Source organism: Pogoniulus pusillus, chromosome 14, assembly GCF_015220805.1.
Source record: "Pogoniulus pusillus isolate bPogPus1 chromosome 14, bPogPus1.pri, whole genome shotgun sequence".
In the NCBI taxonomy this organism is placed as follows: Eukaryota; Metazoa; Chordata; class Aves; order Piciformes; family Lybiidae; genus Pogoniulus; species Pogoniulus pusillus.
The window spans coordinates 1,173,509-1,188,019 of record NC_087277.1 but is presented as its reverse complement, the minus strand read 5'-3'; the positions used below and the strand labels follow the sequence as shown (position 1 = coordinate 1,188,019).

Genomic DNA, 14,511 nt, shown 5'->3' with positions numbered 1-14,511 from the left:
ATTGCTCACCACATGCTCCTGGGTTACTGTTTGCTGTGCTGAGCACTGGGTGCTGTGAGCATACCAAGCTTTGCCTGCTGCTCCACATCTGAGACTACAAGAAACTATTCCAGTTAAACTACCAGAGAGCTGGGGAGGGACTTTTTAGGCTGTCAGGTAGGGATAGGGCTGGGGGGATGGAACAAAGCTGGAAATGGGGAGAGTCAGACTGGATGTTAGGAAGAAGTTGTTCAGCATGAGGGTGGTGAGAGCCTGAAAGGGGTTGCCCAGGGAGGTGGTGGAAGCCTCATCCCTGGAGGTGTTTAAGGCCAGGCTGGCTGAGGCTGTGGCCAGCCTGATCTAGTGTGAGGTGTCCCTGGGCAGGGCAGGGGGCTGGAGCTGGCTGCTCCTTGTGGTCCCTTCCAGCTCTGACTGCATCTGCGATTCCCTGCCTAACAGAATTTCTCAGCAGCAAACTTCCTGCTGGCTCTCTCTCACCCAGTAACAGTTCCCACTCCTGCCAGGATGATTCCAGTTCCATCTGATCATTCAGTCCTTTTCTGTGCTAACAAGTCTGGGACACTTTGTGATTAGTCAAGATGCTAAGAGCCTGAAAGCTGAGCTCAGGCACTTTGGTTCAGCCGGTGGAAGGAGCCCTCAGGTTTTTAGGTCAGTGGCACTACCTTCACAGAGTGGTCACTGGATTACTTTGTTGGTAGCTGTGGACTGCAAACACAGAGTCACAGCAACACCCAGGCTGGCAAAGCCCCTCAGGATCACCAAGTCCAACCTAGAACCCTACTGAATGAGATTCACCTTAAACCATAGCCCTGAGCACCACATCCAAACCACCCTTGAACACAGCCAGGCTGGGTGACTCCACCACCTGCCTGGGCAGCTCAGTAGGGTCAGTGCATGTCCATGGAAGTCCTTTAAGCCACAAATGGAGGGAAAAAATCACCTGCCTGTTTTTCACCAGTGGCTACACCTGTTCAGTGGTCATGGTCTGGCAATACCCAGAGGTCACAACCAGGGCTGTGTGCTGGCTGCTCTGGACCTGGGAAGGTAAAGCCTTTTACAAGTCTATGGTTTAAAACTGGTAACTGCTTGAAAAATCTGGTGTCAGGGTCTCCTCTGGGGCACTGGCATAAGCCCCTCAAATACCCTTGCATTTCAGGATTCCTTTGGGCTGTCAGTAGTGCCTGGGAGTCACAGAATTAACCAGGCTGGAGAAGACCTCTGGGATCATCAACTCCAAGCTATCACCTAACCCTTTTAATTAACCAGACCATGGCACTATGGGCCTCATGCAGTCTCCTCTTCAACACCTCCAGGCACAGCCACTCCACCACCTCCCTGGGCAGCCCATTCCAATGCCAATCACTCTCTCTGACAACAACTTCCTCCTAACATCCAGCCTAGACCTGCCCTGGCACAGCTTCAGGCTGTATCCCCTTGTTCTGTTGCTGCTTGCCTGGCAGCAGAGCCCAACCCCACCTGGCTACAGCCTCCCTTCAGGGAGCTGCAGACAGCAATGAGCTCTGCCCTGAGCCTCCTCTTCTGCAGGCTGCTGGCCACACTGCTCCTGAGCCAGCCCAGGATGCCATTGGCTCTGCTGCCCACCTGGGCACTGCTGCCTCATCTTCAGCTCCTCTCTCCCAGCACCCCCAGCTCCCTCTCTGCCTGGCTGCTCTCAGCCACTCTGTCCCCAGCCTGCAGTGCTGCTTGGGGTTGTTGTGGTCAAAGAGCAGAACCCTGCATTTGGCCTTGTTAGACTCCTGGCATTGGACTGTGCCCATCGAGGTGGTATTGTTAACCTTGGGATCCTTGGGGGCCTAAAGTGCACTACCAGTTGCAGGCGAACACTGCAGGGCACTCTGCTCTCAGCCTTGGATGGCAAACACCTCTTACAGAGCACTGGAAGCAATCCAGGCTCTGCCAGCCAGCAGCATGGAACGTGGACATCCAAAAGGAAGCTAATGTGGGGCTTGGCAGGGGGCAGGCAGATCAGAAGGGGAGCAGAACCTGTGCACCAGCAGCACAAGTGCCGCTCTGACCCAGGCAGCTCTCACCTCCAGGCACAGCAGCAACACATCTGCTCTACTTGGGGCAGATCATGAGGCACAAACAGGCATGCACAAGCAGCAGCAAAGCACCAGAACAAGAGGACACAGCCTCAGGCTGCGCCAGGGGAAATTTCGGCTCGAGGTGAGGAGAAAGTTCTTCACTGAGAGAGTCATTGGACACTGGAATGGGCTGCCCGGGGAGGTGGTGGAGTCGTCATCCCTGGGGCAGTTCAAGGCAAGGTTGGATGTGGCACTTGGTGCCATGGTCTAGCCTTGGGCACTGTGGTAAAGGGTTGGACTTGATGATCTGTGAGGTCTCTTCCAACCTTGGTGATACTGTAATAGATACTACTGTAAAACCCACTCCCTTCCATTAAACTGATCACCTCCCAGGGATGCTGCAGGGCTTCATGAGCTGATATTTAAAGAGCATTGGGGACCCCGAGGTGAAAGCCACTCTGAAAGGCTGCAGCGTTTGCAGTGTTCATAGAGCAGCTGCTCAGCCAGCAGCATTCACTGCTACCATCCCCTCAGCCAGCTACCAATCTCATACCTCCATGGGAACCCACTCAAGCAGCTGGGGCTGTCACATTTGATCTCTCTTTTACTGGGAGCACTAAAGGAAAAGGAACTCCTGGAAGAAGGAAACAAACCAAATTGCCTTAAAAACCATGGTGTGAAGAAGCTCCACAACTCTGCTCCTGCAGCCTATGGCTTCTCCATCTGTACCTTTCAGGAAGCTGCCACAGTGACACTAACTCTGCCAGCTTCACAGATTAGTCCTGACCTAGATTTAGGGAAGTCTTTGATCAGCAGCTGGTTAGTGTCATATTCCAACTGCAGAGTGCAGAACCACTCCACAAAGCAGCAGCTTGAAGAGAAAAACAAATAAAACTGATTTCAGGCTTTGCTCTGCTCATGTTGGCCCTCATCAGGCACTGCAGCACAGGAGGTTCCAGCTCAGCACAAGGGGAAACTTCTTGACTGGAAGGGTCCCAGAGCCCTGGCACAGGCTGCCCAGAGAGGCTGTGGAGTCTCCTTCTGTGGAGCCTTTCCAGGCCTGTCTGGATGTGTTCCTGTGTGCCCTGAGCTGGATTGTGTGGTCCTGCTCTGGCAAGGGGTTGGACTGGATGAGCTCCTTGGGTCCCCACAGCAGTGGGGGGCATTAATTGGAATCTCATTTAGTGATTTATGTCTTAAATGGAATCCAAAAGTAAATCAAACCGCAGGGGAGAGGTCTCTTGATCCTTCACGCACTAGTGAGGGATCCCTTAACCAGCAGAGTTTATTAGGAGGCACATCACAGTGTCTGTCCTCTCAGTCAGACCAGGCTGACCTACAGCCCAAATTACAGCTCACACTGCCTTTAAGATCAGCGTCAGGAAAGATGCAACCACTGCCCGGGTAAGAGTGAGAGGCCCAGGGATGGGCTGGTGCTGCCAGCAGCCTGTCAGGTCTCCTAAAGGGTTGGGGGTGTTAAGGTTTTCAGTTGCAAACTAAGCACATCCAGGCAGAATGCATTCCCCTCATTTTTTGTTCAAGATGTTCTCCATTCCAAGCTCTACCTGGCTCACTGCAGACCTGCCTCATGCTGTGTACTCACCAAGTGACCACTCTCTCCTTGCTAACATGCCCAGCAATGAGGCTGGGCCACTGAAGGCAAGGGCAGGCTGCCTGGCTGGCCCCTTCTGCAGAGCACCCCGAGGCAGGGCAGAGAGTGTCCTGGTGAAGGCTGTGCTCAGGGGGCGTGCAGGGCAGTGGGGACATGCTGTATGGAGTGTGGATGGAAGAGCTGGGCAGCCTTTGGGGGCTCACCCAAGGAGATGAGCAGTGGGGACATGCTGTATGGAGTGTGGATGGAAGAGCTGGACAGCCTTTGGGGGCTCACCCAAGATGAGCAGTGGGGACATGCTGTATGGAGTGTGGATGGAAGAGCTGGACAGCCTTTGGGGGCTCACCCAAGGAGATGAGCAGTGGGGACATGCTGTATGGAGTGTGGATGGAAGAGCTGGGCAGCCTCTGGGGGCTCACCCAAGGAGATGAGCAGGGGAGCCACTGGGTCAAGGGACTGTGGCAGCAGAGCAGCCTGGTCTGGCTGTTACCCATGCTGATACTGCCTCTTGGAAGTGTAAGATCAGCTGGGGGCTGCTAACTCCAACCTCCCCCTGCAGGGGCAGGAAGGGCCAGGAAAGAGGAGGCTAAGGCTGGCCCACGTGTCAGGCAGTGGTGAGAGCGCTGGAGACACTGAACGGTCCTGAGCTGAACCCGTGAGGCAGTGCAGGGCCCTGTGCTGCTCCAGCAGCGAGGGCAGGCTGTGAGCTGGGCTCACCCAGCCTGAGGGGTTTCTCCTGCCCTTTGGCATGCTGCTTGATTATCAAAATCAGACCTGCCCCCAGACTGAAATAGATACAAAGTTAGGAGAAGGTTTCTCACATCCCTGCCTTTGCTGCTTGTGCTCAGTCTGAGGTTCTCACTTCAGGTTTTCCTGGGCCACAACTATCTAAGGGAAGAAGAAAGGATTCCATTACTCTTTTCAGACTCAAGGGCCCAGATTGGCTTTGGGGGAGCTTTTTCTCACTTGCACAGAGCAAGCACAGCATTTCCCACCTCTTCTTCAAAAGTGCCTGGAAGAAAACTGGAGACAAACCCCCACACCATGCCCTAAGCATGGGGCATGCCCTCAGTGGGGATAGAGCAGCTCTGGGGACCTGCCCAGCAGAGCTACGCTGCACTTGGACTTTCCAGATACACAGGCACCTGAGAAGGGCAAGGGAAGAAACACACTCGAGCAGGATCCACATACAGATGGAACAGCCTTCAAATGCTCCAAGCTGACAGCACAGAACTAAGGAGGGATTAAGCCAAAATTCAAAGCTGATAGCAGCTGTAATCTGAATCCAAGCAAGATCCTCTTTCTCCATTCAGGGAGACAAAGAGGCGATGCTCTCTGCTGCCTCCACCAGTGCCACTGGGAAGGCAACCACCATCACCTTACACCCAAACCTGTAGCTCTGAAACACCTCCTTCCTCACTGCTTGTGCTGCTGGCAGTGCTTTCTCCTGAACATCAGCACTGGGGTGGGCATGGAAGTGTTGGAGCCAGTCCAGAGGAGGCCACCAAGATGCTCAGAGGGCTGCAGCAGCTCTGCTCTGAGGACAGGCTGAGAGAGTTGAGGCTCTGCAGCCTGGGGATGAGAAGGCTTCCAGGAGAGCTTGGAGTGGCCTTGCAGGATCTGAAGGGGGCTGCAGGAAGGCTGGGGAGGGACTATTGACAAGGTCTTATAAGGACAGGATGAGGAGGAACGGGTTTGATCTGGCAGAGGGGAGATTGGAACTGGATGTTAGGAAAGGGTTCTTTGCAGTGAGGGTGGCAAGACACTGGCACAGTGGAGCACAGAATTACCCACACCTGGAGGTGTTCAAGGCCAGGTTGAATGAGTCCTTGAGTGACCTGTTCTAGTGGAGGTGTCCCTGCCTGTGGCAGGGGGTGGAACTGGAGGCCCCTTCCAACCTAATCCATTCTATGGTTCTTTACTGCCTGTGGTTAGGGGAGGTTTAGGAACAGCTGAGAGATCATGCAGGGATAAGCTCACCTTTCTTTAAGCTCCCAGGTAGACAGCCAGTTGCTGGCTGTGGACTGCCAGCAGGTGAACATGAGCATGGCTACCTGGCTGATGTGAGGGGGTAAGAGCAGAGCACGTTTAGAAGGGTCCCTGCTATGCAGTATTCACTCTGTCAGAGCTTCTGTCAAATACAAGCTGCACTCAGATCGTTTGGGTAATTATCCAGAGAGGGACACGAATTTGTTTAGAATCATTTTCAACTCATCCATTCTTCTAGCCTGGGCAATATCCTGCAGCAGTCCTTTCCCCATGCATTTGGTGCAAAGCCACTCTGACTTCTTTAAAACACATTCACCAGTGGGCCACACTCAGTGGCTGTGTCAGCAGAAGTGCTGTCATGAAAGGATGTCAGCTCTGCTCTCAGACACCTGCCACACTCTGCAAGGAAAACCAGATTGGATCTATTGATCTTAAACTAACACATCAAGATCCCAGGATGTTCCAAACTGTCTGTAGTAAAAGGAAATGGTCGATAAGAATGTACCTTTGAAGCTGGCTCCAGGGCCAGCAGCATTAAATTCCGACACCTTCAGTCTAACAGATGGTTGTGTCCTCAAGCCCAAAGTCAATCTATGCACCACTCAGTGCCAGATCTTGCTTCAGGTTCTGCTGGACACTTCCCTAACACCGTAGAAGCCATGGCAGTCCTAAGTTACACCGCTGTCAAAGCTCACAGAGCTCGAGTGTGTCCCGCCTGTGGACCAGTGTCACTTACGTCCTCATCAGCCTACAGCTGCCTGTGAGCTCAGGCAGCTGCTGCAGCAGTGGGGCAGCCAATGAGGACAGATTTAGCCAAGGACACGACTTGTTCAGCTGCAGCTCCCTGCACTGAGTCAATCACTAGCAGGGAGGCTGAACCTTCTCTTGCAGTTCAGGTCACCACAAGTCCGGAGCAGAGGGCACAGTCAAAACCACTGCAGTTAGTCTGTCTCCAGACCTGGCCATGACAGGCACCTGCTCCTCACCCCTGTTTTCACACAGTGCTGGCACCTCCCCGTGCTCCTTAAAAAACACAGTATCAGTAACAGGAGCCCTGACTCGCTCCTACAGCCTCGAAGTCAACAACTACCATCAGCAAGCTCTAAGGGAGTTGAGCTTTTATGCTATCGCCCTGGGGCGATGAGTCACTCCCTTATCTCTCCACTCCAGCAGGCAATTCTCACAGGCCTCCTTACGTTCCCTCCCACCCTCACCACCTCCCCTGCATTCTCCTCAGCCCAGGAAGCATCCACAGGACAGTGAACACAAAGTGTCCTTTGCAGTTCTTCAGCTTGCATCTCTAAATTTGCTCCTCTGACACACCACAGGCTTGTTCTGTGCCAAGGTGATGCAGCTGATGGCCTCTGACATATCAAAACAGACCTTTTGCCTTGGATTCCAGCAGTGACTGCGTGTACACAGCAGCTCGCTGCTGGGCAAGGCAAAAGCAACAGCTGGTGTGCTTGTGGAGCAGGGTGCCGGCCCTGCAGAAAGACTCGGGGGGGGGGGGGGGGGTTGGATTTCTCCCTCAGGTGCTGGAAGCATTTCAGCCTTATTAGCAAACAGCTGCAGCTGAGCCAATTAGCCCCAACTGCAGGAGCAGTTTTATTAGACTAGGGGCAGCTGTATCCTCAGGTGGTTGTATTTGCTGTGTGCCTCTAGCATCTTTGCATAGCCCTCACTGTGCCTTCTAACAACAAGGCAGGTTAGAAAGAGACCAGTGGGTAGAGAACAGACAAAGGAGCACGAGGCTGACAATCCTCCTTCTTAGCCCAAGTGGCTTAGGTGAGAACAATCCATAAAAGCTTGAACGTCCTCTACATATCTTGCCACTTAGCTTCTTCCAAAGCAGCATTAGAGAGGGAAAAAAAAAGAAATCTGACTTAAAAACGAGAGTCAAAGGTAATAAAATAGATTTGTCTTCACAAACGTGCTAGAGATGATCACAGTTCTAGTGGGAGGTGTCCCTGCCTATGGTGGGGGGTTGGACCTAGACGACCTTTGAGCTCCCTTCCAACCTAACCCATTCTGTGTTTCAGTACACCCCCGCACGGTACCTAGGACAGTGCAGAGGTGGTGAAAACGCAGACATCTCTTGCACGCACTACCAGCAGCCGCTCACTATTCCTGGGAACGTCACTGGGGAATAAGTGTTATTTTTGTCCTAACAGGGAGTGGGAACCCACAGCAGAGTAGTCTCGTGGTTGATCAAGCCCTGGGGAACGCAGCTGGGCACCCAGCTCAGAAAGCCCATCGTGGTGGTTCCCAGCTCTGCGTCCTGCTGTCCTTTGCCCCAGGCGCTAGAAGCCAATACAATTAGAGCTCCCCCGCCAGCGGTTCGCCAGCAGAGCCCCGAGAGCAGGGGGCTGGCACAAACCAACCTAAGGACGCTGCTGCTGAGCGGCAGCAGAGCTGCCTCTCTGGAGAGGCAAAGCGGTTGTGACAGGAAAGCGTGCAGATCGCCACTGCACTGGCAAAGCCTCCTCCCTACTGTGCGCAGTCTCTGTCCCCCGTGTGCCCCTTTCTAGCAGGGAAGAGCTGGGGAGACACCGAATCGAGAAACAGCAGCACCTCCCCTGCCGAGGAGGGCAGCCTGGTGTGCTTAATTCGGTGTCCCGAGAGCTGCCACCGGACATGCAGCGGTGCACGCTGGCACCCAGAGCCCCGACCCAGGGCATCTGTAGCAAAGGCGGGGACGCTCCCGAGGACCGCAGGGGAAAGGGAAGGCGAGAGGCGTTCATCAGCAGGAGAGCAAAGCAACAACAAACACCACTCACGAAAAGGCAAAATGAGGCAGCACCTGTAGCATCCCTGAAGCGTGGATCCTCCGAGGCATCTCTGCAGGGCTGGGGGTGCTGCGGGTCCACGCACACCGCTGCGGGACTGCCCTCAGAGGTGTGGCGACACACACGCGCCGAGGCGCCCCTGAGCCCTGCAGGGCTGCTCTTTAATAGGGAGGGGTTAATTGTAAACGGGGCTCAGGTGCTGCCGGATCTGGGCTCCCTCCGCCTCCAGAACTTTGAGGAACAAGCCAGAGATGCATAGGGATGGAATACTCGGGGCTCTGCCAGGGCTGGGGAAAACAAGCAAGGAGGCTTCATGCCCCAGCAGCCCCTAATGCCGTGGAGCGTTGGCAGCAACCCACGTCCCGCAGCCGGACTCTGGGTGTATGGGAACGTGAGAGGTGCCATGAGGAAGCTGGCAGGAGATGCTGTGGGCTGGCCCGGTGGAAATCGCCTGCCTCAGAGCACACAAGTTGTGCGCTGCCGGCTGCCTGTCCAGGAGGATCAGATGCACTGCCAACGCTCCCCACAGCTGCCAGGACCCGGCTGCTCCCCGGGCACGCTCGGCCTCATGCCGGGCTCCGCAGGAGGAGGCAGACTGCTTCGCGGCTGCCTCCGGCATGGGTAGAGACAGAGCCGTGGGCGCTCACATGTAGTCATTCCACATGCCAGCACCAAACCTGGGCCCCGCCGGGAGCAGCGGTGCGGGGGGCCCGGCCCCTGTGCCTGGGTGCAGTCTGACACCGTTACTGCTCCCGAGGCGCCTGGGCAGGGCCATGTGGGGGGGCCGGGGGCTCCCAGCCGGCGTCTGAGGGCGCGGCGGGCAGCCCCTGCGGGCGGCTCCTCTTCCTCACTCCACGCTGCTCTGACGACGGTGCCCATCCTTTGGCACTGCCCAGGCGCCACAGAGGGGGAGCGGAGCGGCGGCCGCGGCAAGACCCCCTCGTTCCGTGGGCGGCGGGGGAGCAGCGCCACCCCCTCCCCCTGCCCCGGCGCTGTAGGGAGGCGGTCACCCCCCCGGGTCCGCGGCCGCCTAGAGCCGCGGCGGGGGTGGGTGAGCGTCCCCGCTCGGGGAGTTGGTGCCGCTCGGAACCGGCGTGAGGCAGGACCACGGGGAGGAGGAACCCCGAGTTTGCGGCGCCGCTGCCGTGCGCGGAGGCAGGAGCGAGAGAGCGAGAGAAGTCACCGGCACCGAGGAGGCACCGGCACCGCCGAGGCACCGGCTCCGCCGGACCGCGCCGCCTCCGCCGGGCAGCCTGGCCGCCAGACCCCCTCCCAGGCCGGCCGGCCGCACACCCGCCCGCCGCGCCGCGGCCCGGCTCTGCGCCGCCCTTCCCGCGGCGGCAGCCCCGATCTGCCGGCGAGGTCGAGCCCGTGGGAGGGCGGCAGCGGCGGTGGGAGGGCGGCTGCGGCGGGGGTCGTCGCCATGACGAGCGCGCGTGCCGCCGCCTCCCGCCGCTGAGCGGGGCGCGCGCGGCCGCTGTCCCTTCAGCACCGCTACCGGCACCGCCACCGGCACCGCCACCGGCACCGGCACCGCCACTGGCACCGCTACCGGCACCGCCACCGCCACTGGCACCGCTACCGGCACCGCCACCGCTACCGGCACCGCCACCGCCACTGGCACCGCTACCGGCACCGCCACCGCTACCGCCACCGCTACCGGCACCGCCACCGGCGCCCGCACCCGTGTCCGCCCCGCACCTGCACCGGCACCCACACCTACATCCGCACCGGCACCTGCACCTGCACCCGTGCCGGCGCCGGCACCCTCACCGGCACCGGGGCGAGCCCTGGCGGCTCCCGCGGGCGACGGCGATGGCGGGCTGGGGCCGGGGGCAGCAGGGCGCGCCGGCGGGGCCCCGCGGCCGCTGAGCGAGCAGGTAGGGCGGGCACGGTGCGGGGCAGGGCGCGGCGGCAGCTCCCCCGCAGCGCTGACCCGGGCAGGGCGGGGACGGGGTGGGGGCGGCGGCGCCCCCGGGTCTGAGCGGGGCGCCGGGCGAGAGCGGTGGCGTGAGGCTCTGGCCCGTGGGGTGCGGCCGGGAGAGCGGCGCGGGGGAGAAGGGGACCCCGGGCGGCCGCAGCCGGTGGACGTCCTCGTCTGGCTGGTCCGGGGGATGGCGAGAGGGAGGGAAAGGGCCGCGAGGAACGGGGCGACAGCCGCAGCGCAGGTGAAGGGTACGGGGACGGACAGGAGCCTGCGGCGAGCACAAAGGAGCCGCCCTTAGTGTCGTTACTGGGAGGTGGGCGAAGGAAAAGGGGGGGTGGGGGGGAAGAAGGGGAGCAAGGAAAAAGGGAGGAAAGAGAAAGGAAATGAAAGAGAGAGAAAAGAAAAGCCAGGAAAGCATCAGCAGGTGAGGATGCTGCAGGTTTGCTCACTGCCGATTTCCCATGCGATTGCACCCTAGGTTTTCAGTCCCTATGCCCCTCTGGAAGGAGCTCACTATGACAGGGCAGAGTCGGAGGGCTTTATCCGAAGGAAATTTTGAAGACAATGAGATCAGCATCAACGTTGGAGGCTTTAAGAAGAAGATGAGATCCAACACATTGTTAAGGTTCCCGGAGACCAGGCTGGGGAAGCTGCTGAGCTGCCACTCGAAGGAGTCGATACTGGAGCTGTGTGACGACTACGATGACACCAAGAATGAGTTTTACTTTGACAGGAACCCCGAGCTCTTCCCCTACGTGCTGCATTTCTACAACACCGGCAAGCTCCACGTCATGGGCGAGCTCTGCGTCTTTTCCTTCAGCCAGGAGATTGAGTACTGGGGAATCAACGAGTTCTTCATAGACTCCTGCTGCAGCTACAGCTACCACGGGAGGAAAATGGAACCGGACCAAGAGAAATGGGAGGAACAAAGTGACCAGGAAAGTACCACGTCTTCTTTTGACGAGATTCTGGCATTCTACAACGATGCCTCTAAGTTTGACAAACAGCCCTTTGGGAACATCAGGAGGCAGCTCTGGCTTGCTTTGGATAATCCTGGCTACTCGGTCCTGAGCCGGATCTTCAGCGTGCTTTCCATAGTGGTGGTGCTGGGCTCCATCGTCACCATGTGCCTGAACAGCCTGCCGGACTTTCAGATCGTCGGCGGCAGCGGGACCCCCGAGGAGGACCCTCGCTTCGAGATCGTGGAACACTTCGGCATCGCGTGGTTCACGTTTGAGCTGGTGGCCAGGTTCGCAGTGGCTCCTGACTTCTTCAAGTTCTTCAAGCATGCCCTCAACCTGATTGACCTCATGTCTATCCTTCCGTTTTATATCACCTTAGTTGTCAACTTGGTGGTGGAAAGCAGCCCGGCTTTGGCAAATTTAGGCAGGGTTGCGCAAGTCCTGAGGCTCATGAGGATCTTTCGCATCTTAAAGCTCGCTAGACACTCCACGGGTCTTAGGTCTCTGGGAGCCACCCTGAAGTACAGCTACAGAGAGGTGGGGCTTCTTTTACTTTACCTCTCCGTTGGCATCTCCATTTTCTCAGTAGTGGCTTACACCATTGAGAAAGAAGAGAACGAGGGGTTGGCCACCATCCCTGCTTGCTGGTGGTGGGCTACCGTTAGCATGACCACGGTTGGCTACGGGGATGTGGTGCCGGGGAGCACAGCTGGCAAGCTGACGGCTTCTGCATGCATCCTAGCCGGGATCCTCGTGGTCGTGCTTCCCATCACCCTCATCTTCAACAAGTTCTCCCACTTCTATAGGCGCCAGAAGCAGCTAGAGAGCGCCATGAGAAGCTGTGATTTCGGTGATGGCATGAAGGAAGTTCCCTCAGTCAACTTAAGGGACTACTATGCTTACAAAGTTAAATCTCTCATGGCCAGTCTTACCAATATGAGCAGGAGTACCCCCAGTGAGCTGAGCCTGAATGATTCACTGCATTAGTGTTTGACAGCAGTTTGCATGAGAGCTATCGAGAGCTGTGCTGATAAATGTTTTCCTCTTTGTCTTTCTTCCCCCCCCCCCCCCAGAGGGTAGTGTTGCTGACACAACTTTGCCCTGAGAAAGTAAAAACATTTCTCTGACGAGCTGACAGTTTGCACTTTGTCATCCTGCTGCACAGCTCCTAAGTGCTGACTTTTCCATGGAGATGCTCCTGCTGCCGTGCCCTTGGCAGGGCAGTGAGGTGTTTGTGCGTTTCCTCATCCAAGCAGAGAAACGAAGGTACCCGAGAGGAACAAAAATTCTCAGCTGTGACACCAGCCACAGACAAAACCACCTACACTGGTGTCTGTACTGGCGTGGCACTCCCTCCCCGGGCACTGGCAGCAGCTGTAAACCACTGTCACAGGAGCACACTTCCCTGCCTGTCTCACTGGTAATTCTGGTCCTCACATGTCTGAAAACACCTCTGAGCTTCACCTTTCAGATGGAGTTTGCTTACTCTGAGCACGAGTGCTTAAGAACTGGGCGTGTTAGGGATAGTGTATTTCAGAAGCTCCTGAGCATAAACCTCTGCATCCAAGATAGGCCAGCACTGAGCCCTGTGAAGAAGCCCCCCTCCCAGTTTCACGTAGCTACGTGCTCAAAGGCCACATTTCCACAGGTGACTGTAGGCATCGAGGCCCACAGGGACATCCCAGAAGTGGCAGTGATCTGCACAGGGCTGCCTTCCAGTGGAGCTGGAGCTGTGCTGCACTTGAGTCCATTAAAATGGTTCTGAGCTTAGCCTCACAAAACCGTGGGCTTTCCACACTCAGGAGCTCCAATGAGGAGCTTGGGCTTGTGTAATGAAGCAAAATATTCCCCCATGAACAGTGCAGGCAGCGTTTCAGGAACTGCCATCCGTGTGCTGCAAAAAGACTAATTATAAAGATGCCATATGTGGTGCTGAGATACCAGAGCTAATTTTAACGGGAAAGCTTGAAAGCAGGTGTTGATGGCAGACAAGTCCATTAAGCTTTCTGCCAAGGAATCTCTAAGGAAAAAAAAAACCTCTAAGTCACATTTTCCCTCAGAAAGGAACTTGCAACTTAGAGCTGAGGAAGAGTGGAAGGGAACTGGTACAGAGCTTCATACTGCACCAACCGTGGGCAGATCCTCCCATGTGCTCCCGGGGCAGAGCTGGTTAAAATCGTTGTGTTTGCCTCCAGTTCTTCTTTCTTTTCTCCCCCTCCTCAGGGTTTCTTGGGTTTTCAAGAGAATCTGCATAAGCTTTGGGTTTTGGACTGTTCAGTCTGAACAGAACACTGCTGAGTGTTCAGGCTGGAGAAGAGGAGGCTGAGGGAGACCTCATCACTCCCTGAAGGGAGGATGGAGCAAGGAGGGGGCAGCCTCTGCTCCTTGGTGGCAAGAAACAGGCCCAGAGGAAATGGTTCCAAGCTGCAGCAGGAGAGGTTCAGGCTGGATCTCAGGACATATTCCTTCACTGGAAGGGCTCTCAAACACTGGAATGGTCTGCCCAGGGCAGTGCTGGAGTCACCATCCCTGAGGGTGCTCAGACAGCCTGTGGAGCTGGTGCTTAGGGATGTGGTTTGGTGTTGACCCTTCAGTGCTGAGTGGAAGGTTGGACTGGATGGACTTGCAGGTCCTAACCCTAACCAAAGATAGTCTCTGATTCAGTCTCTTCCCCTGTGCAGTTGTACAGAGACACTGGTAGCCAACAGGCAGAAGCTGCTGCTCCCCTCTCTTTACACTGCTGAGGATCTGTGCTATGGCACGGGCACTCGGTGGGCAGAGCAGCATTCCTCTTCAGGTCCTGCTGCTTCTCCATCCCATTTATTACACAGGATGTCCCAGTTCATTGCTTGTTATTTTCTTGTTCCTTTGTTTTGCTTGTGAAGGTTAGAGAGGTTCAGAAAACAAACCTGAACTAGTGAGAAGCAGCATTAAAACAGTCCATCAAAACCTGTCACATTTCAAGTCTGTGTTTGGGTACAAGGAGGAGTCCAACTAGCAGAGTAAGGCAGATATGGTAGGAATAGGTAGTTCTCTTTGCCAGGCTGATAGATCTTGCTGTCTGGTCTGGGTCTCTTGCCATTGTTGCTGTGAAAACTCTGCCTAAAACCAGCGAGCTGGGCAGGACCAGATTCCTGTTTCAGAGAACACATAGTGGGAAGTAACTTTCCTGTCCCCATTTCCTCCCAGC

The 14,511-nt window shown here is 56.4% G+C and overlaps 1 protein-coding gene across 2 annotated transcripts; it reads left to right on the top strand.

Moving 5' to 3' along the window:
* Nucleotides 1-10,210: 10,210 nt before the first annotated feature.
* KCNS2 (potassium voltage-gated channel modifier subfamily S member 2) lies at nucleotides 10,211-12,451 on the top strand. Of its 2 annotated transcripts, none has more exons than XM_064154034.1 (2): nucleotides 10,211-10,312; nucleotides 10,838-12,451. In XM_064154034.1, exon 2 carries the CDS (start codon nucleotides 10,851-10,853, stop codon nucleotides 12,306-12,308), a length of 1,458 nt encoding a protein of 485 aa, XP_064010104.1. In that variant the 5' UTR covers nucleotides 10,211-10,312; nucleotides 10,838-10,850; the 3' UTR covers nucleotides 12,309-12,451. The 2 variants fall into 2 exon arrangements, with proteins under 2 accessions (XP_064010104.1, XP_064010105.1); XM_064154035.1 differs by lacking the exon at nucleotides 10,211-10,312 and adding an exon at nucleotides 10,587-10,607.
* The last annotated feature ends 2,060 nt before the right edge of the window (nucleotides 12,452-14,511 follow it).